The sequence below is a fragment of the Microtus oregoni genome, unplaced genomic scaffold (genome assembly GCF_018167655.1).
Source record: "Microtus oregoni isolate MIOR12 unplaced genomic scaffold, Mior012 000005F_ref0000423, whole genome shotgun sequence".
Classification (NCBI taxonomy): Eukaryota; Metazoa; Chordata; class Mammalia; order Rodentia; family Cricetidae; genus Microtus; species Microtus oregoni.
Genome location: NW_024543064.1, coordinates 30,010,383 through 30,033,326, shown reverse-complemented (window position 1 = coordinate 30,033,326; position 22,944 = coordinate 30,010,383). Strand labels below are relative to the sequence as shown.

The 22,944-nt window shown below is 39.6% G+C and overlaps 1 protein-coding gene across 1 annotated transcript in view; it reads right to left on the bottom strand.

Moving 5' to 3' along the window:
- Rlf (RLF zinc finger) overlaps window positions 1–22,944 on the bottom strand; it is a 71,008-nt gene that overhangs the window by 29,510 nt on the left and 18,554 nt on the right. The window contains exons 2-5 of the mRNA XM_041651908.1: window positions 11,915–12,069; window positions 10,179–10,260; window positions 6,856–6,988; window positions 644–846 (exon numbers count right to left, since the gene is read on the bottom strand). Of these exons, the coding sequence (XP_041507842.1) occupies window positions 644–846; window positions 6,856–6,988; window positions 10,179–10,260; window positions 11,915–12,069 (573 nt within the window). The remainder of the gene's footprint in view (window positions 1–643; window positions 847–6,855; window positions 6,989–10,178; window positions 10,261–11,914; window positions 12,070–22,944) is intronic.

Sequence of the window (22,944 nt, the reverse complement as noted above, 5' to 3'; positions counted from 1 at the left end):
AATGGAGTAAAGCCTAAGCATTCCTATTTTTTTTTCTGTGTGATTTATTAAACATTTGGAGAGAACTAATTATAAATTATCTAAGAAAACTGATTCAGATTCATTAAAAATGATGCAACATAAAATAGCTTTTAAAGACTCAACCATGTATATTTATATTATGTTCCATGGTATCCTGTTTGACCAGTTAATTATTATTAAAGCACAATTCACAGAATTGAATTTAGAATTCTGCATTTGTGTGTCATAGAGGTAAACACACAAACTGCTAAATTGAAACTAAGTCCCACTCTCCTTGGATTATTTCTTGACCTATTATTTATTAATTGCCCAAATTCAGTAAGATTAGTACTGTAAGAAGAAAAGCTGTTTTCACATCTAAAGATTCCAGAATAGACCATCACTCAAACACCTGTAAACATCATTTGTACATTCTGAGTCCCCTTCTATAAAAAACCACCTACACCCATAACTAACTTCATATTTAATCTGAAGAAGAGTTAAACATATAGCTAAAGCATGACTTTTCACAGCCTAAAAGATGAATCCTGGCTTTCACTCTGACAAGAGGAAACAAATGATGCAATGTCTGTACTTAACCTTGCATCTGTAGCAAGACTGAAGAGTTACCTAATGTACTCACCTCCTGGATAGCCTCTTCGCTGGGAAGCATGGAACATAAGCATGTGACATAGGCTTGCTGAAAACATGACACCTGGGAAAGTTCTTTAGACTCTGCACACAGTTTTGATAAAGCAGTGGCTTGGGGGATGCAGTTAGATTTCAACAAATGTTTGATTCGCATTTGTAGAAAGGAAGGTCCTTCTTGTGCAATCAATTTGTTAACTAGAAGAAAGGAAAAATGCAATAGTATGACAATATACCACATGCCAGAGTGGTGATGACACCTCTCATCTTTCTTCGTTGCTTTTGTCTTTTTTCTTCTGAGACAGTCTGATGGAGCTCAGGCTGGCCTTAAGCTCACTACACAGCTGAAGATGACCTTTGACTCCTGATTCTCCTTCCTGCCTGCCTCCACCTCCAGTTTGCCTGTTACTAAACTGGGAGTTGCTATAAGTGAGTATTTATTCTAGTCTCTAGACAACTCTAACAGAAGCAAGAGGAAAATAAAGCTAACAATTTCTATAATTAGCTTTATTCTAAACAAACTTATTAAACTTTTAATATTTTAAATTATTTAATCACCTCCCCCCTCACTTACTAATAAGTCCAGTAAAGAAAAGTCAACCATAAGAGTAAATAAATTCAAGAAAATGCAATAACTGACCTATACAATATTAACAACTACCAATTGGACAAGTATGAGGTGCCAAGTTTTAAGCTAAATGTTCTCATATACCTCATTTATTCTTCACACCACCACCAAGGCAAGTAATGTCCACAGATTAAGGTTAGAAACATTAACATTCAGAGAAGTTAGGTAACTTGCCAAGGATTCCAAAGCCAGTGGTGCTGTTTCCTCTAAACCAGGCATTTCTCAAAGTGTGTTCCACCGACCAAAAGACCTGAGAGATAGTCCTAGAAAAAAAAAGGATTCCTTGGTCAAATCTTTGAACAGTCCTGCAATGACTAAACTGTTCATGTGTATTTAGTCCATTGTTTCCCAAGCTGATTTGACCAGAGAACCCTTTTGTGAATATTAGTCCTTGTAAAATACATATCCCTGGCTTAGTACACACTTTGGAAAATGCTGCTCGGAGCACTAAATTACAGCGCTCAGCCAAGACCTCAACTTCACGAAGCACTCAACAAGTCTGTGGCATTACTCAGTGTCACCTAAAGAACAGAGGCTGAAATGCAACATTCAAGCAAGCTAAAAGACAGCCTTAGGTGGTTAATCCAAGACACTGTTTCTAAAGCAAGCTAAAAGACAGCCTTAGGTGGTTAATCCAAGACACTGTTTCTCAGGCTTGAGAATGCTTTCTAAGACACCCAGGGAGCTTATTTAAATGTAGATTCTGATTTAATAGGTCTGGAGATGGCACTCTTTAGAAATATTTTGTTTTGATACAAGGTCTCACTGTATATCCCTGGCTAGCCTGGGCCCTGGGCTCAGAGATTCACTTGCCTTTGTTAAGATTAAAAGAGAGTACCATCATTTCTTTAATTTTTTTCTAACTCCCCTCTGTTGAAGTCCCCCTGGTTTTTAAATTACTTTTTAAAGGTAATTTAAAAATAAGGAAACTCACTATCTATATATGTATGAACAATGTGAATATACACACACAGCTAAAATCATTGTACAAGCCAAGCATGGTGGTGCCTGCGTATAATACTAGCAGGGGAGCCGAATCAAGACCAACACTTCGGGGAAAGCCTTCATGCACACTATAGGGCAAAGCTTTTTTTTCTTCTTTTCTTTCTTTCTTTTTCTTTTTTTGAGACAGGGCTTCATTATGCAGCCCCAGGTGGCTCAGGAGCTTGCTATGCAGACCTTGTACTGCTATGCAGTCTTGTACTCATAGAGATGCAGTTGCCTCAGTCTCAGATTTATATATTTACACATACCGTATCTGAAAGTTAGAGTTGTGAGCCACCACGTATAAGCTGGGAAGCAAACCTAAGTAAGTCCTCTTTGAGAGCAACAAGTGCGCTTAACCACTGAGCCATCTCTCCAGACTGCAAAATTCGTTTTTTTTTTTTTAAAGCAAGAAACAAACAAAATTCTCTTATTTTGACATCAGTGCTCTAGTTTCCCTCCCAGAGAAACAATTCTTTTCAACTTTTTCTGTACCTTCCAGAAATGATCCCTTTCTTGATGAACTAAATTTATGATCTTTTTCTACCCTTAGAATTAATTGCCTTACTATTGTTATCAACCGAATAGAACCTCACTATAATTCACCTTGAAGATCCCCTAACTGCTCCATTTACATTGTTTCTAATCTTTAGTAGTCATCAATAATGATACAATTCACAAAGATGTGCACAGGTCACTTCACCAGTGAGCGTATTAAAACAAACAAACAAACAAAACCAAAACAAAAAAATAAATCAAAGCCCAAAAAGTGGAATTACCAGGATGAAGGTTTTGTTCAACAGTTCTGGCCCATACGCTAAACGATTCTACAGAAGTTATACCTATATTAAACTACTTCAGAATTCCAATTCTGGAAACGTTAGATTTAGCAGGCAGAACTTGGATTTTAGTATATGTTTTTGGCTTTAAAGTCTATAAAATTCAGCCCAAGTCAAAAGTCATGGAGGAAAAACATCACATTTACCCCTTAGCCTTTTCTATTTTAGAGTCATAGTCATTAAAATCCACAAAATAATTCATAACCATAGCTTCCACATCATTAGTTCTTTATTATTTTCAGTAATATTATGTCAATTATTCAAAGAACAAAACAACTACATAACATTCTTCTGTGCTCCTCCTTTCCTCAGGGAACCACTGAGTTACTTGTCCCGATCTTGTGGCTCTTCAAAACCCTTTTCATTACTGCCCTGTCTCCTCCCATTCTGACCTAACATCAGACCCTGAGCCATCTGCCTTCCCAGGCTATGAACAGCTTATGAATCTTATACAAGGCAACACACTTGAATGTTACCTTGAAGCCCACAGCACTGCTAATTTTGCACACTACTTTCTACTTCTTCGTACACTAAGATTTCCCTGTAAATGTAGAATAAGGGGTGGTAATGTAGGGGCAGGGTTAGAGTATAGATTTCAAAATCAACATCTGAGAATTCAGCCTGACTCTGACACAAATTCACTGATCACTCTGAAGTTCAAACTTTTCATCTACAAAATGTTGGTAAAAATTCATTTGCCTCAAGGGGATCACAGACTCATATATGAAACAAGGGTAGCACAATAAAGAAACAGCACAAAATCAAGCATAGAATAAACATGACAACATCTGTGCTCTTCTGCTACCAAATACAATGTGATCCATACAATGCTGGGCTAACTTCTGTATTCTCTACAGAACTAAGCACCATGAACACAGCAATTAACCTTTATTCACGTACCTTTAAAATCACTTTTTTTTTTTTTTTGGTTTTTCGAGACAGGGTTTCTCTGTAGCTTTGGAGCCTGTCCTGGAACTCCCTTGGTAGACCAGGCTGGCCTCGAACTCACAGAGATCCGCCTGTCTCTGCCTCCCAAGTGCTGGGATTACAATCACTTTTTAAAGATACTTTTAAAGATGTTTGAACCTACCTCAATTTTAACTACATGGTCTTGGACATGTGTGAGCTCTCAACTGCCTATAGATGAGATATCAACACAGAACAGGCCCTCTAAGTATCACTGTTGTTATTTCTAGGAGAAAAAAAATCGATCTACTCAATTCATTACAATGGTTAAGCAATTACTGTAACTTGTGTGTATGTGGTGATGGGGGGGGGGGAGGCTAGGTCCACTGCTTCAAGTTTGCTAGGTAAGCAGCTCTATCACTGTGCTGTATCTCCAGATCCTCCTTTCAATTTTAACACAGCTCAGTCTTAGCATTAGATGCTCTTTCTGAAGTCCCAGGTTCAATTCTCATGGAAGCTCACAACTGCTTATAACTCTAGTGCCCTCACACAGATATATATGCAGACAAAACAATACATAGAAATTTTTTTTTAAAAAAATCATAAAAAATATCCTTTAAAGGTTGAGGAGATGCTCATTGGATAAAAGCACTTGCTCTGCAGGCATGAGGACTGGCGTTTGATCGCAGCACTCACGTAAAAGGTGGGCATGTGTTAGTGACCCTACCACTGAGGTTTGGAGACGGGCAGATCTCCAGAGCTCTGCTGGCCAGCCAGCACCATTGTTCTTCCAGTTTAATACCAAACCCTGCCTGTCTCAAGACAAAGGTTTATCCACCTGCCTCCCTGCCTTTTAATGCTGGAATTAGTATGCTCCACCATGCCTAGCTTCTTTTCCTTTCTTAAAAAGTTACCATATTTCTTAGGAAATTTACTTGTCAATACATGTATTTGCTGAAAGGAAATCCAGGGGCTGGAAAGGCAGCTCAACAGTAAAGCATTTATCTTTTATGTCCAAGATATTAGGTTTATGCCTGGTGACGACAAATGAGGACTGTGTGCATGCTGTGGCACACATATACACAAATAAATAAGTAAAAAAAATCATAAAAATAAAAGTGTGATTGGGAGTGTAGCTTAGTAAGTAGGTAGAGCACTTGTGAATTATGGGCAAGGCCTGGGTTTACTCCCTAGCCACAGGTGCCAAGGAGGAAAATGAAAGTTATCGACAGTGTGATACTTTACCTACCTATACTTTATCATCTGAAAACAATGACATTTAAGGTTTAATTTAAAAGCAGTTCTTAAGGCTGGAGAGGTGCTCAGTGGCTAGCATACAAGAACGCTCTTCCGGAGGACCAAAGTCGATTCCCAGAATTCACTTCAGATGGTTCACAACTGGAACTCTAGCTCCGGGTGAATCCAATGACTCAGGTCTCCTTGAGCACTGTACTTACATGCACAAACCCACACAGACATATCCATCTATATGTAAATTTTTCAAAAGAAAAAACTCCCCCTGAAACTTTAAAAAGCAAAATAAAAGGAGCTCTTAGCTAGGCAATGTTCTACAGGCTTGTAATTTGAACACTTGGGAGGCTGATCAAAAACCCAAGGCCGCTGGACAGTGGTGGTGCATGCCTTTAATCCCAGCACTTGGGAACCATAGGCAGGTGGATCTCTGAGTTTGAGGCTAGCCTGGTCTACAGAGTGAGTTTCAGGAAAGTCAGAGCTATAGAGAATCCTTGTCTTGAAAAACAAAAAGCAAAAAAAAAAAAAGTTTATTGTAAAACAAAATGCTGTACTGTGCCAGTCAGCCCCAATCTCAAGCCCTTCAAAATTCCTCCCAGTCTTGACTGCAGCAGGCCACTGTGAATGGTGACAGCGTGAGAACACTTAACATTCTAGAATATATACCACCATTAAGTAGTGTATGACCTCTAACAGCTTCTTCACACTAAACGTGTTTTGCTAGTCTCCATTTGTCTGCGTTTACAGAGGGAGATTATTTTTTTCCAAAGAAGTCATCAAAGGACATGGCAAATAGAAAATCTGAACACCTTAGGGCTGGCAAGATGGCCTGGCAAACTGAGGCAAGACCCCCAGAGTGAAAAGGTAGAAGGAGGAACCTAGTCCAGAGAGCTGTCCTCTGAACTCCAGACACATGCTACAGCCCGTGTACCCACCCAACTCTATTTCAGAGAGCGGGAAAAACCCTCATGTACGTTTCTTACTATATAAAAAGGCCTAAACAATACAAACACACTAGTCACACCTAATGCAATGTTAGCTAACTGGGATATTCTGAAATGTTGTTACCTTAGAAATCCACTTCCCTTTTACTCTCAGAAACTGTGCACGAGCATCATTACTCAACGTGACAGACTGAACTAGGAAGCAAGTGCAAAGGCATACTCACAACACCACAAGTCTAAGGATTCTTATGGAAAAAGTTAAGGATCCAACAGGAAGCATTATTTTGTTAGAGGCAGGTTCTCATCGTGACAGGCTGGTCTCCACAGTGCCATCTAACAGAGAATCTCCATCTCAATGGGGACTGCAGTGTGGGCCACCACACAACACACACAACTATTAGTAACTATTTTTTACTACTCAAAAGGAAACAAAACAAAACACCCCAGGCACAAAATTTAAATCCGCCAGGCAGTGCAGCTCTTGGGAGGCAGAGGCTGGTGGATCTCTGTGAGTTCAAGGACAGCCTGGTCTACAAGAGTTAGTTCCAGAACAGGCTCCAACGCTACACAGAACCAAACAAACAAACAAAACAAATCTATAACCAATTTCAGTTCTCTTAGAACCTGATATGGTTAATAAAGTTTTAAGACTTACCCTCCTCTGTTTCTACTGGCTGTTGAGAGAGAATTTTAAGAAGAACAGGGTTTTTCCATACTCCTTCTTTTGTAACATGAACCAGTATTTGTAGATTATTATTCCCAAATTCCAACAATGCATCATGTGACTCCTAAAATAAAAGCAACATATTTAAAAGAGAAGCTAATAAAAAAGCTTTGCCTTCCCAATCTAGTTAAGTATCAAAAAACTGAAAAGGGTTTAAGAGAAAGAGTGAAGGGAGAGTTTGTGGAAGTTTGTACTTTTCTACTGGGATATTTTGAACCAAAATACATTTAAAATGTTTTTGTGAAGTTCCCTCATGCAAAATTCTTATTACAAACAATTTATGTCTGAATTGAATATCTGAAATGTCCTAGTAATTAAGATGGTCAGACATAATAATCTTGGCAGTAGCAGACTTAATTTTTTTAAGACCACTGACACAGCATTCATTTAAATGCCTGCTCAGTATTCATACAGACAAGCTTACTATTGCAAACAAAAATTATTACTGTATGGCAATAACTGGTGAATGTCGGGGGTTGGGGGGGTGATAGTGCATGTTACATAAACATCCTACTGCTGAACTTCAACCCCAGCCCTGATTTCCAATTATTTGAATTTCTGTTAATCTATTATTGAAAAAAAGAGTAGCTTTATACAAAATGTTATAAGGTCTTGGTTATTAGTGGATTTCAAAAAAATTAATTGTTACTATGTATGTTAGCAGATACCTTTAATCTCAAATTTGAGAGGCAGAGACAGGAACATTTGGAGTTCTAGGCCAGCCATGGACACATAGTGAAATCCAGTCTCAAAAAAGGGGGGGGGGGGGGGGGAGGGGTCCAAGTTGGTAAGTGATACAGATTCCAAAACCAGTAAGTGAAAAGGCAGGAAGATCAAGAGTTCAAGGTCAACCTGGCTACACAAAACCTCAGGAAAAAAAAAAGTGTGTGTGTTTGTAATAATGGTTCACTAATACCAATATTCATTCTGTAATTGTTTAATAGCATTTTAGCATTTTTAGCACAGCAAATTTTCCTTTAACGGCTTGACAGATCTTCAGCCTTCTTTCTCTTGAAAACAGGGCAGATATTTATTTACTCTGCAGTGAAGACAAGGAATCTAGGTGACAATTTCACAATTTCCTGTCAGGTCACCGGACCTATACTGTCTTCCACAACACACTGGCAGAAAACATTTCACCACTGGGATAAACAGCAACTTATCTGAATACCTACCTTCTCCTTTCTGCCATCTCTCTAAAGCTGATAGGCTGTCACTGACACCCATGACTTGGTAGGCTTAAATTTAAATGATCCTCAGCCTCCAAAGGAACTCCAAGGTCAGGGTTGCCACATTGACTAATTTACTTTTTCATCTGTTTAACTCAGAATATACTTCATTGAGAGCAACTTTTGTTGCCAGTAGGTATTTGATTAATTACATTAAAGGTAATTTAAAACTGTAAACTTATGTTTCTTCTAATTTAAACATGTTTTATTTATTCGGGGAATAACTGTGCAAAAGAGTTCTCATGCAGGACAAAAGACAGCATAGCATTCTAAAGCTTGAACTCAGCAGGCAGGCCTGGCAGAAAAAAAGCACTCTCACCCACTGAGCTAGCCTGCCAGAAGTTTTAAAGTACAAATGTCACACTTTGAATCTATAAATCTAAAATGTCATAATTAATTAAGTTTCATACCATTAAAACAAGTGGAAGATATTTAGTCAAATAGTGCGTGATCATATGCAGAGAAGCATCCCGTGTGGTTAACCACATAGAATAAGCATCATGCTCATAATAAAAACTAACCCAAGAACAAGCTGCATGGCTATCACAGAAGCATTGTGCATTGTGTGTTCAAGGTTAGCCTGGGCTAAAAAGTGAGTTCTTGTACATCCTAGATGGCATGCACAGATACTATCTCAAAAAACAACACCACAAAAAACCAAAATTCCTTTTCAGACTAGAAATATAACTCAGTGTACAAGTGCTCACATAACATGAGCAAAATCACATTATCTCCAGCAAGAACATGTGTCTCAGCTGGGCACAGTGCTGCATGCCTGTAATTCCAGCACTCAGGAGGCTGGAGTAGGACTGTCACGAGGTTGTGGCCTGTTTGGGCTAAAGATTGAGTTCAAGGACAGTCCCGGCTTGGATTTCAGCTAAACCAGGGCCACAGTGTGATCATTTCACACACAAACAAACAAACCCCAAACAAAAGCAGAAATCAACATGCCAGACAGGAAAGATGACTCTGAAGGCCATTTGTATATATGAGAAGTTAGGACCACATTACAGGGTTTAAAATAGGCCAGGAATATGACAAAGAATTTTATTCTCCCCAAGGAGAAAAATACTATAATCATTTCATTTCTTAGTATGCACCCCAGAGGAAATAAGATTCCTATACTCTGAAGTGCGTTTTAAATATGCGAATCTTTATCTGCACACATATGAAACAGGTCCAAGTTACTTTGAAATGTGTGCCCAAGATAATAATAAAGTTAATAAAGGTTCTGAGTCTGAAGGTGGGTGTTACTCTGGGCAAGCTAAGTTTCCTATATGTGCCTCCTTGTTTGTAAATAGGGACTCAATCGTCACATTATAAAGTTTACTTGATTAAGGAACATAAAAGATATAAAATAAAGTGCAAAGCAGTGACCCTTAATTAGTGACAATAATTAAATGACTGATAATTATTTGATGTTTGTCTGTCTGTCTGTCTCTGTGTGTGCATGTGTGTATAAGCAGGTGTGTGCACACAGAGGTCAATGTTGTTCCTGAGGCATTTCACCAATTTCTTTTGTTCAAGAGGCCTGGAGCTTTGCCAAACAGGCTAGGCAGACACACGCTCTCTAAGGGCTCTTCGTTTCTGTCTCCCATCCGCCGTTGGGAATTTAGGGCCTGGGTTCTGGGGAAACAAACTCAGGTCCTCAAGCTTGCAAGGCAGGCATTTTACTGGTTAAAGCATCTCTCCAATTCTCAGCTTCTACCCTAATGGATCATTTGACACCTGTTGCTGGGCAAGACACTCGCATTTTCTAATCCATTCCCCCACAAGAGCTTGAGTGGTGCCCTGTGAGGATAATGCGTGCGTAGAATGTATAGCACAAGTTTCACTGATTTAGAGATATATATTGACTGGCAAGACAGAAGGGTGTTATGAACAATCTGAATATTTTACTTTTTGATTATAAATATATGAATATGCAATTAGCTTGTTTTGTTCTATGTTTCAAAGTTTACTTTGTTAAGAGTAAATGTCTTGGGGAACTAAGCAGAGAATTTTTCTTAATTAAACTTGACTCACCTGTAGAGACTGAAGGAATGGTACCCAGACTTCACAGGGCAGTTCACTTTCAGGCACTGAAAGCAGCAATTCAAAACAACTCCTAAAATACAAATAACTAAGTAAACACATAAGGAGGTTACAGCAAAAATTTAGTACAACATGAAAGCAATATGCAAAACTTTTATACTTGCTCGAACTATTTTAAATACTTATCCTCTTTAAATTTTTCTTTGAAATTGTTCTGGCTTTTCAAGTATTAAAAACAGAAAAGAAAAATATATAATGCTTTATGTTTACTTTATTATTATTTTAATAAAGTTTAGAAATATACGAACCTTCCAAAAAAGTCAGCTTGGTATGGGAAGGTTACCTATACCAAGAGACCAAAAAAACTAGGATCTGGGGATACTGTGAATTTAGCTGACATAGTGATAAAGAGAAGTTGCCTGTCACCCACATCAGTTCCCTATCACTTGCAAAGGAAGCAGAACGATCAGCAAAGTGATTTCTTCACTTCTAAAAAGGAAGCAAAAGAGTTTCTTCTCTCTACCCTAACCACTCCCCAGGCACAGAAAAGAAGGAACAGGAAGAGATCTTTTTAAAAGATTCAGAAAAACATTAAAAAAGAACAACTCAAAATATCAATCCAGCATATTTTCCTAAACCTTACAGCTTTGATCACTCTGCCTGGTATCAAGTGGTAGGAAGTGAGTGGGACCTAGTAGGGAGAATAATCGGATTAAAAGTAGAATGCTAATAATGCTTCCACAAAAGTATGATGTCCAAGATTATTCTGTAATGAACAGAATAGAAACAGGTAGGGCTAGTACAGAAGTAACAGACTACCCTTCCTAGCATGGATCTCAGTCAGCAATGCAGGGTCCAAATGAGGCAGCACCAGCCTACACCTCAACAGCTGTTGATGAAACAAGTATGTTAATGGTATAATTCTGTCTGTTATTGGGCAACCTAATATTAAAACAGCTAAATATCTATGAACTTTACTGATTTTTTTTTGTGTTGGTAAAATTATTTTTGGTTCAAATGATGTAACTGAGAACATTATCTTCTTCTCCAAAGTATATGGTGTTTCTCAAAAACACCAGTTTCCAGATCCTCAATCTATGATAATTAATTCTATGATAATTGCCAACTTGATTAGACTGAGATTCCTAGAAAATGGGCAGAGCACACCTGTAAGTGTATTTGGGAGAGTGTTTCCACAAATGATGAGCTAAGGAGAGACTTCCATTAGGTGAGCATTACTAGTACTGTCTGCAGACTGAGGATCAGGTGGCTTAAAGGAGGATAGTGGAGTCAGCCCAGCCTGTGGGCATTCTCTGCTTCTTGCTTCATGGTGAGACAGCTTTACTTGGCCAAGCCTCCTTCTCATGATGGACTAAAACTTCCAAAACTGAGCCAAAACAATCCTTTTCAAGTTGGTTTTCTCTGGCATTTGGTCATGGTCACAGAACACTGTTTAACATACAATCTATAACTAAGAGAAAGAGAAGGGAAATGAATCGGACTTATGGTACAAGCCTGAGTAAGAAAAGTGACCCTAAAGATAGCTATGGATTTTATTTAGCTGGAGCTTCACTTAGACTTTATCTCCTGAGAATTTAGGGGTGAAAGCTCAGAGCAAAGGGAACTGGTGTTTTTTCATAATAAACAGTGTCGCTGTAAAGAGAAGTCAGGCAAACAGCACAACCAACAATACTCAATTCTTAAGTAATTTAAGTGCTTAAACTTACAGGACTAATCTGCCCAGCACTAAGAGGACATCTTCACATTCAGTAGTTAAAAATGGACGTGCGCTGGCAAAGCTTTGGATAGCAAGGCGGTATACCTCCAGAAGATACGCAATGTGTTCTGACGCATTCTTGTTGCTTGCATATTGCAGTAAGGTCTAAAAAATAACAATAATCATTTTACAAATAAAAATTAAACAAATTGGTTTTTTGTTCTCAAAAGTACTATTTGTTCCTTCTTTCCTAGCACACACTTACACACTGTCTTTTTAGGCCCTGGTTTGTTTAGAGGATTCTACATTCACCAAATAATGAATCATCCCTCTGGAGTTAGCAGAATACAGAACAGTTCTTCTGACAGGACAAAATCTGAAGAGAAGAGCCATAATATGCTTGTGCTGGGAATCCCCATTCATGTAGAATTACAAGTAGCAAGTTTGGTTAATACAACATTAAATTGAAGAGGGAAAAGGAGAGGAGAGTTGTTATATACACACACCCTATTCCCAGTAACAGAGTTTCTCCTTCCCCTTTGTAGACATTATTCAAATATACGCCCAAATATATCCACAATGGAGAGATATGTGGCAAATTGTCCTGAGTTGAACTTTTAGAATTTCCTATTTACCATCTTATCCCTAGGTATAAATATAAATATACTATATATAATTAAAATCAGAGACATCAGCAGAAGGGACAACTCAAGTCTGTCAACCAAAATAGAGAAGAGCCCAAATTATGACCATTAACAATGGGTCCCTCCTTTTGCTTGCACCCTGTAAGCAAAGCCCCAGGAAATAACCTGGGACACTAGAGTGTCTCTAATTCCTATGACCCACTGTCACTCTTGACAGCCAAATCCTGAGCTATACTAGCTCGCTTTTGAACAAAGTATTCTTTCTTACTCTTGTAATCTACATGAGCCTTTACTTTTATTCCTTGAAAAAAGGCACCAAGAACCTTGTGTGTGAAGCTGGGAAGTGGTGGTGAATGCCTTTAATTCCAGCATTCAGGGAGGCACAGGCAGGGATATCTTTGTGAGCTGGAGGTCAGCTGGGTCTACAAAGTGAGTTCCAGGACAGTCAGATCTGTTACACTGAGAAACCCTGTCTCAAAAAACAAAAACCAAATAAACCTGGTATGATTTTATGTATAGTGCCTACATTGGCAGGATTATCATTTTCCCTCTAGAGAACACATTCTAACTGGTCTGTCGAGTTCCTAATAAAATTAGGCTTCTAGTTAGGGCTACTCCTAACAGTACAGAAAGCAGCGTGATGATGAGTGAATTCTATGTGACCTCAAGTTTTTACAGAATAATTTCTGTAAAGACTTCTAACTTACCTTTTGGAATTTCCTGTCTAAAGAACTACAAATAGGGCTATTAAGATGGCTAACTGTTAATTACACTGGCTACCAACCTGATGACCTGAGTTCAACCCCTGGGCCCTATATGGTGAAAGGAGTATGGCTCCTGCAAGATGCCCTGTCTCCACACAAGTGTCAGGCACATATAAACGCACCCCCCAAACACACACACACACACACACACACACACACACACACACACACAAACTACAGCAACAGTGCAGGATTCCAAACTTTCTACACTTGAGTGCTCATATTAAGATCTCTTTCTGAGCTGAGTAGTGGTGCGCACGCTTTTAATCCCAGCACTCAGGAAGCAGAGACAGGCAGTTCTCTGTGAGTTCGAGGCCAGTCTGGTCTACATAATTGAGTTTAAGGACAGAAACCCTGCCTTGAAAACCAAAAGGATCCCTTTCTGAGCTGGGTGGGCTGCACACCTATAATGCCAGGGCTGCAATGCCAAGTGTTTTGGCCTGAGGGTCAGGAGTTAAAGGTAATCTTTGACTTCACAGTCTGAGTGAGGGTGGCCTAGGTTACATGACAGCCTACATCAAAACAACAAGAATAACAAAAGATCTTTACCATAAATTCTGATTGAAAAAACAAAACAAAGAAAGCCTCTAATGATATGATAAACCACCGTACTGCATATGGTAAAATGCTCTCAACACATTGAATGTACCTGAATACCTACTAAGCTACAACTAAATGGCCTTCTGTATTTTCAGAAAATATCATTTAATCAAATCACTCCCTCCCGCAAACAGGGTTTTAAGTAGCCCCAGCTGACCTCGTCCGTGTGGAGTGCTGGGATTACAGGTGTGTCCACCATGCTCAACTGCTGCTGTGCTGGAGATCAAGCAAATCAGGCACTCCACCTACTAAGCTACAGCCACAGTCCAGGTCACACCCTTTCAAGTATCCAAGACTTGGGATTTGATTTCATTGTGTTGGTTTTTTCCCTTTTTTTCCTTTCCTCTTTTTTTTTTTTTTTTTTTTTTAAGATTTTGTTTTACTTTGACACAGGGTTTCAATACATATTTTTGGTTGGCCTCAAATTCGCAGAGATCCATTGCCTCTGCCTGTGAAGGCGTGTGCCATTATGCTTGGTATCTTATTTTATTCTTAAACACATACACTTGGACACACACGGTGCTGGTGGCTGAGGAGGCTACCTCTAGACCTTGATCCCTTGTGAGTCAACCAATGTGGATGCTGCAAGCCAACTCCTCTATAATAGTATATGCTTTTTAGTGCTGAGTCGTCTCCCTAGCCTCTTGATTTCTATTTTTTATATTCTTAAATCCTTACCTCCCCCCCACCATGTGACTTCAAATTAAATAATGGTCTCTTCTTAAAATACCCACTAGAATCATGCTGAGGATTTCAAGAGCCCCTAAAACAATATTCACTGGTTTTTTGCTATTTATTAATTTATTTATTTTGGTGCTACTAGAGACTAAACCAAAGGCCTTGTACTTGGTAAGTAAATTCTCTACCACTAAACTATACTCCCAAAGTTTTATTGTTTTTAATGCAAGATTAAGATGAATGAATTATATTTGTCCAAATAACATAAATAACTCATATAAGCAAAATCCCATCAGAAGCATTTAAGAAAAGTTTTCTTGCTGGTGATGATGGCTCAGACTTTTAGTCCCAGCACTCAGGAGAGGCAGGTGGATCTGAGTTCAAGGCCAACTTGGTCTATAAAGTGAGTTCCAGGACAGTTAGGACTACACAGGGAATCCCTGTCTCAAAAAAAAAAATCAAAAAACAAAAACAAAAGAATTAAAGTTTTCTTGTTCTTTTCTGAACAAAGCTGAAATGGGGTAAATCACAATAAATACAACCCTTTCAAGTCCAGTGGCATTCTACAGAGGTCAAACTAATGAAATTTCCCTGCCTTTTAGTAAACTCATTGGTTCACAAATAAAACCAGATATGCATGTTTGAAAAAGTACCTTGTTTAACTATTTAAATACTCTTTTTTGGTTTGTTTTTTTTTTTTTTGTTTTTCGAGACAGAGTTTCTCTGTGGAAGTCTTGGAGCTTACTCTGTAGACCAAGCTGGCCTCGAACTAACGGAGACTCGCCTGCCTCTGCTTCCCAAATTGTGGGATTAACGGTGTGTGCCACCACCGCTCCAGCTGTATTTAAATACTCTTAAAGGATGCTTTTACTGAAGTTCCAGGCAGACTATCATGAGAACAATTCCTCAAGCCCTTGCTATATATTTCAAATTCCTATTAAAAATTTTCATCTGGGGGGCTGGAGAGATGAGATGGCTCAGAGGTTAAGAGCACTGACTGTTCTTCCAGAGGTTCTAAGTTCAATTCCCAGCAACCACATGGTGGCTCACTACCATCTGTAATAAGATCTGGTGTCCTCTTCTGGCCTGCAGGGACACATGCAAGCAGAATGTTGTATACGTAATTAATTAAATCATTAATAAAAAATTAAAAAAATTTTCATCTGGATGGCCTATTCAAGTCTCAAACACCATCATGTACAAAACCAAACATCTTCCACAGAGAATACACCTGTTTTCATTTCCTCTGCCTCTTTTCAGGAGCCAAAACTAAAAATAATGTTGGAATCATCACAAAGTTTGTTGATTTTAGCTCAAAAAATAACTCAGCCCACCCACCACGTCAGTAGCTAGTGACTTATTCCAAGTTCACGACAATTTCATCAGAATTGCTCCAATAGCTCCCTTCTGCAAATCTGAATGCTCTCCAGTTCTTGGGATGTGGTACAAATGCAAGATATTTGTACATTAAAGAATCAATGCATACGGTGAAAAGGACCACAAAGAGCTGGATTAAAAACTGTTAACACAACTAGATTGCAATGATTACAGGATTGTGGACTAGTTCTGTCATCTTTGTATTTTATTTTATGAAATTATCAGGAGAGAGTAATTTCAGGGTGGTCACATTTTATGCAAAGGATACATCTCAATTTTAGTTTATTAATCTATTTATAAAAATTTATTAATTTATCCACAGAAAATCATAGTTATATTCACTGGGCTTGTAGTATGGAATTGGCCCTTCCTAAGGGCTTTCACCCTATTACAGTCAGGAATCACATGGCGATGCTTTAGTCAACAAGGGACTGTATTTATGATGATGGGCTCTTAAGAGAAATAACAAGATGTCCAGCTTTGGATCATTCTATTCGTAGTGTTGGTGAACAGAGAACAAATTAAAAATGGGTGATGTTGGATCTACAGAGATGGCTCAGTCACAGTAAGTGTTCATTAAGAATACACAGTGTGCTGGGCGGTGGTGGCACACACCTTTAATCCCAGCACTTGGGAGGCAGAGACAGGGAATCTCTCTGAGTTCAAGGCCAGCTTGGTCTACAGAGTTAGTTCCAGCTGTTACACAGAGAAACCCTGTCTCAAAAACCAGGGGGCGGGGGAGTACATAGTGTTCTTGTCCTGAGACAGAGTCTCTCTGTTATGTAGCTCTGGCTGTCATTGAACTCGCTATGTAGACCAGGCTGGCCTCAAACTCAAGAGTTCTACCTGCCGCTGCCTCGTGAGTGCTGGAATTAAGCGTTACCACATCAGGCTGGACATGCTGTTCTTGTTGAGGACTCAAACTCCCAGCAAACATACACACCAACCCTGCTGGGCAGCTCACAACTGCCTTTAAAACCCTAGCACCCTCTTACAGCCTCCACATGCACTGGCACTCATATCCACATACCCACACATAGACTGACAAATTCACGTAATTAAAAATATTCAAATGGGTGATGTTAAGAAAAGCAATAAGACTTACACGCAGACCAAACACCTATACACATAAAGTAAGTACAAATTTGAAAGCAAGAAAAGGAAGAATTTTGTTCAGAAGTATGTCAATGCCACACAGTGGGAAAGGGAAGACAAGCTGAAGAGTGAACCAAATCTCTATGGTCTGCCTGGGTAGAAGACAGGTTAGGCCACTGGATTCTCTTACACAGATGGAAACAAGATTATAGCATCATCAGGGTAGAGAATACAGATTATCTGGAGAATCCCAGAATGCAGAAGCGATCTGTGCTAGGATTAGAAAGGAAGGAAAAGGCATAATCCTTAACAGCTTACCCTTTAAAAAGTCATGTGGTGGTGATACAGGGCTTTAATCTCAGCACTTGAGAGGCAGAGACAGGTGGGTCTCTCTGATCAAGGCCTGTGTGTGTGGTGTGGGGGGGGGGTACGGCTAAACCTAGCATTTCAAGCATGCTAGACTCTGGCTAGCAGCAGTCTGCTTACATACAATGAGGAAGTGGCTAATTAAACCCTAACTCTTGCACCTTGTGCTGCTACTTAAAAAAAAAAAAGTATTGATAGGGTCCCTAGTCAGCCTCAAACTTCCCATTTAGGCAAGGATGACTTTGAATTTCTAATTCACTTGCTTCAACCTTCTAAATGCTGGGATTATGGGATTATAGACCTGTTTTATGTGTTATTGGGTGGGGGCCAAATTCTAAATCTACCCGGGCACACCTTTAATCACAGCACTTAGAAGGCAGAGGCGGGCAGATCTCTGAATCCAAGGCCAGCCTGGTCGACAGAGTGAGTTCTAAGACAGTCACAACTACACCGAGTAATCTTTTCTAGAAACAAATAAAACAAAATAAATTCTAAATTCGAGTGATGTAAGTATACTGTTGGGATGTCAGCAGTTGAACCTTACTCCTGAAGCAGAGGGCAAAGTTTTAAAGAGAAAGGTAAAAGGGGGATGTGAGGGCTTCAGAGATGGTCAGGACTGAGACTTACCATCAATTAGCCATGAGGACTACACAGGTCTACCCTTAACCTGAATGGGAAGAGAAGAGTGGGCTGCGCCAGCTCAGGAAGTTAACTAAAGTCCAGTCCACTCCAGAGTCTTCTATCTGTGCTGCTGCTGTGACCCACCGCATAAGCCGCACATTAGGTAACAGCTGCTTGGAGTTCAGGAATCTGGCTTACTTGTTATCCATCCATCTACAGTTCTTCATCCACACCCTGATAACGTTTCACTGCATTCAATCCATCATCCCCTTCTCCCCAGACTATTTTAGTTAGAAAGTGATCCTGCCATGGGTCAAATATGCTTTCTAGCTTCATCTCATTTTCAGTTTTAGTTATGTTAAAGCCTTTCCTTTTTGTTTAAACAGAAAAAGGGGAAATGATGGAGGAAGGTCATTGGTTAAGTAATAAAGAAACTGCTTGGCCTCATAGGCTAAAACATAGGTGGGAGGAGTAAACAGAACAGAATGCTGGGAGGAAGAGGAAGTGAGCTAAGAGACGCCATGCTCCCCTCTCCAGATGCGATAACTCTGCTTCTCTGAGGCACACGCAATGAAGCTCCGACCCAGGATGGACGTAGGCTAGAATCTCCCTGGTAAGCCACCTCGTGGGCTACACAGATACTTAGAAATGGGCTAGTCCAGGTGCGAGAGTTAGCCGAGAAGAGGCTAGATATAATGGGCCAAGCAGTGTTTAAAAGAATACAATTTGTGTGTTGTTATTTCGGGGCATAAGCTAGCCAGGCGGCCAGGGTGCTGGGGACGCAGCCCCGCCGCTCCTATTACAACAAACATGCTTCTTGCTTTTGCCATAACTATAGTATATCTTTAAATACACACGTTTTCCCATAATGCATAAAAACACAAACCAGAAACAGATCACTGTTAACAGGCAAGTTTAGGAGTTTCCTCAATGTATAAAGTGAAGTATTTTATGCTGATGCCATGTCTCTACATTTATTGTAGGTTTCCTTTGACTTTATTTTTATTTTTGCTGAGTGACCACCACTCAGTTTGGCATGCTGGGTGAGCTCTCTTCCACTGAGTTCTATCTCTAGCCACACTGTAGATTTTCACTGTGCTCTCAATGTTGCACAAGAACCTTGTACAGAAGCCAATTCCATTATGGACATCATAATTTCTAACTTTTGTTTTGTCGCTTGTCTCCCCCGCATCCCCCTCCCCAAGACAGGGTTCTCTGTGTAACAGCCCTAACTGTCCTGGAACTCACAGAGATCCTCCTGGCTCTGCCTCTCAAATGCTAATGCTGGGATTAAAGGCATGCACCATGATCACCCAGCTTTGTTTTGACTTTTTCAGGCAGGAACTCAAATATGTAACCAAGGCTGGCCCTAAAACTTAGTAATGTACTAATGTACCTCAGGTTGGCCTTGAACTCACAATACTCCTGGTTCAGTCTAAATGCTGGAATTACAGGTGTCTACTACCACCACATCTTGCTCTGGTCTCTTAACTCTGCAATACTGAATATAACATTAAGATAAGTTCCCGTATGTCTAAGGTTTTACTTCATGACTATCTTATTGTCTTAACTTGATCTTTTTGACAATTTAATAAATTATATATAAGGTACTCTACCCTTTATCATTCACCACCTCTGTCATGACCTCTTTTCCCACATCCATACCTTCTTGTTTTGCTTAGTGACCACAGAGTTAAAACTATCCACTGGAACTTGGTGGCCTCATGACTATTCTCTTAGAATGGACTATAAAGAGAATTTCTAGTCCCATAACTTCTGTTAATTTCAATTACAATCCTAGTATCAGTAAAAGAAAGTGGCGCACTAAAGAGCTATCACATAAAACAGTATATTTTAAATACGAATTTTAAAGTGCGATCTGTTGGGTTTTGTTTGTTTTTTTTGTTTTTGTTTTTTTTGACACAGTGTAGTCACACCTGCGTCAAAGATTCTACACAGCCAAAGGCCTTGGGTTATTTTAGTCCCCTTTAAAGCTATTCATTGACCACCCAATGTCTGTCTGATCTAAACTAGTGTGACTAGAAGCATGAATCCATGTTCCCAGACCACTGCCACTCACATCCGGCTCCAGAATAGACTATTCTTTTGAGTTAAGAGGGTTTTTTTTTTTTTGCATAGACAAAAAGATAAGCTTAATGGAGAAATACAGTATCTTACTTGGCTTACAATTCTTTTTATTGTATTTCTGTTGTTTGTTCTTTTTTTTTTTTGAGGCAGGGTATAGTGTAGCCTGTGCTGGTCTTGAATTCCTGATCCTACACCTCTGCCTCTGAAGTAATGAGATTACAGGCTGTGTCACTGTGCCCATCCAACAACAGTCTCACCACCATGTGGCTAAAATTTTTTATAATATAATTTAAAATTTTGAATTGAGTTACAGAGACCAATGGAATCCAACATATAGTCTAGAAATAAATCTTATGTACATGGTGAAATAATTTTCAAAATCTGCAACAAGACCATTCAATATGAAAGACAAGCTTTTCATTAACTACTCCTAGGAAACAAGACACCCACATGCAAAAGAATGAAACTGGGAGCAGCTGAGATAGTTCAGAGACCACCAGTTATTGATAAATAGGAGCCGAAGTTCAAGCCCTGGGATGCACATGTAGGAGAGAACTGACTCACTCCCACAGCATCCGAGGCACTCACACACCTAGAGAAATACACATCCACGGGGGGCTGGAGAGATGGCTCAGTGGTTAACAGCACTGCCTGCTCTTCCAAAGGTCCTGAGTTCAATTCCCAGCAACCACATGGTGGCTCACAACCATCTGTAATGAGGTCTGGTGTCTTCTTCTGGCCTGCAGGCATACACACAGACAGAATATTGTATACATAATAAATAAATAAATATTTAAAAAAAAAAAAGAAATACACATCCACGGACAAATTTTAAAAACTGGGAGAAAAAGCCAGGCTTGATGGCACACACCTTTAATCCCAGCACTTAGGAGGCAGAGGCGGTTGGATCTCTGTGATTCAGGCCAACCTGGTCTACACTGAATTCTAGGATAGTTAGGGCTATGGAGAGAGAGAGAGAGACACTGTCTCGAAAAAGAAGGCGAAAAGGTACATACTAGATCAGTCAAATTCACAGAAAGGGGGAAAGGAGAGAATAGGGATTTAAGTGATTAATGAACAGTTTCATTTGGGGAAGATGAAAAAGTTCTGTTGTACAACACCATAAATGAATATACCACTGTAATTAACTAGACACAGGTGTGGCGATACATACAAAAGAACAAAAAGAGGAAGTTAAAACAGAAAAAAGATTGAACTCAAGAATCTGAGGCCAGAAATACACACAGTAAATCCCACTCCATGTTAAGTATTTTATGCCATATATATTTTACTTCAATTAATCTAAAAGGAGTTAACTGGGGCTGGAAAAGGCTAAATGGCTAAAGGGCATTTGCTTCCATTACTGGGAAGCTGGGCCTGATTTCCATCACTCACAACCATCTACTCCAGCTCCAGGGGTTCTGGCCAACAACCTCCAAAAGGTACCAGGCATGCACACGGTGCACATACACACAGGCAAACCTTCATACACATAAAATAAAAACATCTTTTAAAAAATTTAAATATGGGGGCTGGAGAGATGGCTCAGTGGTTAAGAGCATTGCCTGCTCTTCCAAAGGTCCTGAGTTCAATTCCCAGCAACCACATGGTGGCTCACAACCATCTGTAATAAGGTCTGGTGCCCTCTTCTGGCCTGCAGGCATACACACAAACAGAATGTTGTATATGTAATAAGTAAATAAATAAATATTTAAAAAAAAATTTCAATATGGGGCTGGAGAGATGGCTCAGCGGTTAAGAGCATTGCCTGCTCTTCCAAAGGTCCTGAGTTCAATTTCCAGCCCTGAGTTCAATTTCCAGCAACCACACGATGGCTCACAACCATCTGTAGTGAGGTCTGGAGCCCTCTACTGGCATGCAGGCATATACGCAGACAGAATATTGTATACATAATAAATACATAAATATAAAAAAATAAGAAAGGTATTTAAAAAATTTAAATATGAGGCTGTCCTGGAACTCACTCTGTAGACCAGGCTTACCTTGAACTCACAGAGACCCGCCTGCCTCTGCCTTCCAAGTGCTGGGGTTAAAGGCGTGCACCACCACTGCCAGGTTAACAATGATCTTAAACGTGCTCTTCCAAGAGCTTGGATTACAGACTTATGCCACCCAGCCTGGTTAATGGATTCTGGGACTAGAACCCAAGGTTTCCTGCATGTTTAGCAAATACTCACCAATTGAATTACAACCCTAGCCCCAAGATTTATGATTTGCCATATATGATTAAAAGCATCACCATCCTAAATGTGTAAGAGGGAATGACATGGCTTTTAGCTGTTTGAAAGCTGATCTCTGCCTCATCTTAAATATAGTCATCTCTCCAGTCCAAGCCCCATCTTTTTTGTTTGTTGTTTTTGCTTTTTTGAAGTAGGGTTTCCTCTGTGTATCTCTGGTTGTCCAGGAACTCACTCTTTAGACCAGGCTGGCCTTGAATTCACAGAGATCCACCTGCCTCTGCCTCCCTGAGTGCTAGGATTAAAGGCGTGTGCCACCACCACCACCCAACAAGCCCCATTGTTTTTAAGACAACCACTCTAGGATTCTTTTGCTTTGTCTGGCAGTGCTGAAGATTGAGCCCTGGGCCTCATTCATGTTGACAGGTATTCTATTAAGCAATTAAAAGTTGAATACATTTTGTACCAGACACTGTTCAACTTTTTAAAAGTTGGGGTGAAATAAGTAGCGTAACAACTATCTGCACAAGCCTACACCTACAGCTCTACAGCAGCGAATTTATTCACATCTTCTGCAACAGTCACTAACACTCATCCACGCAACTTGAA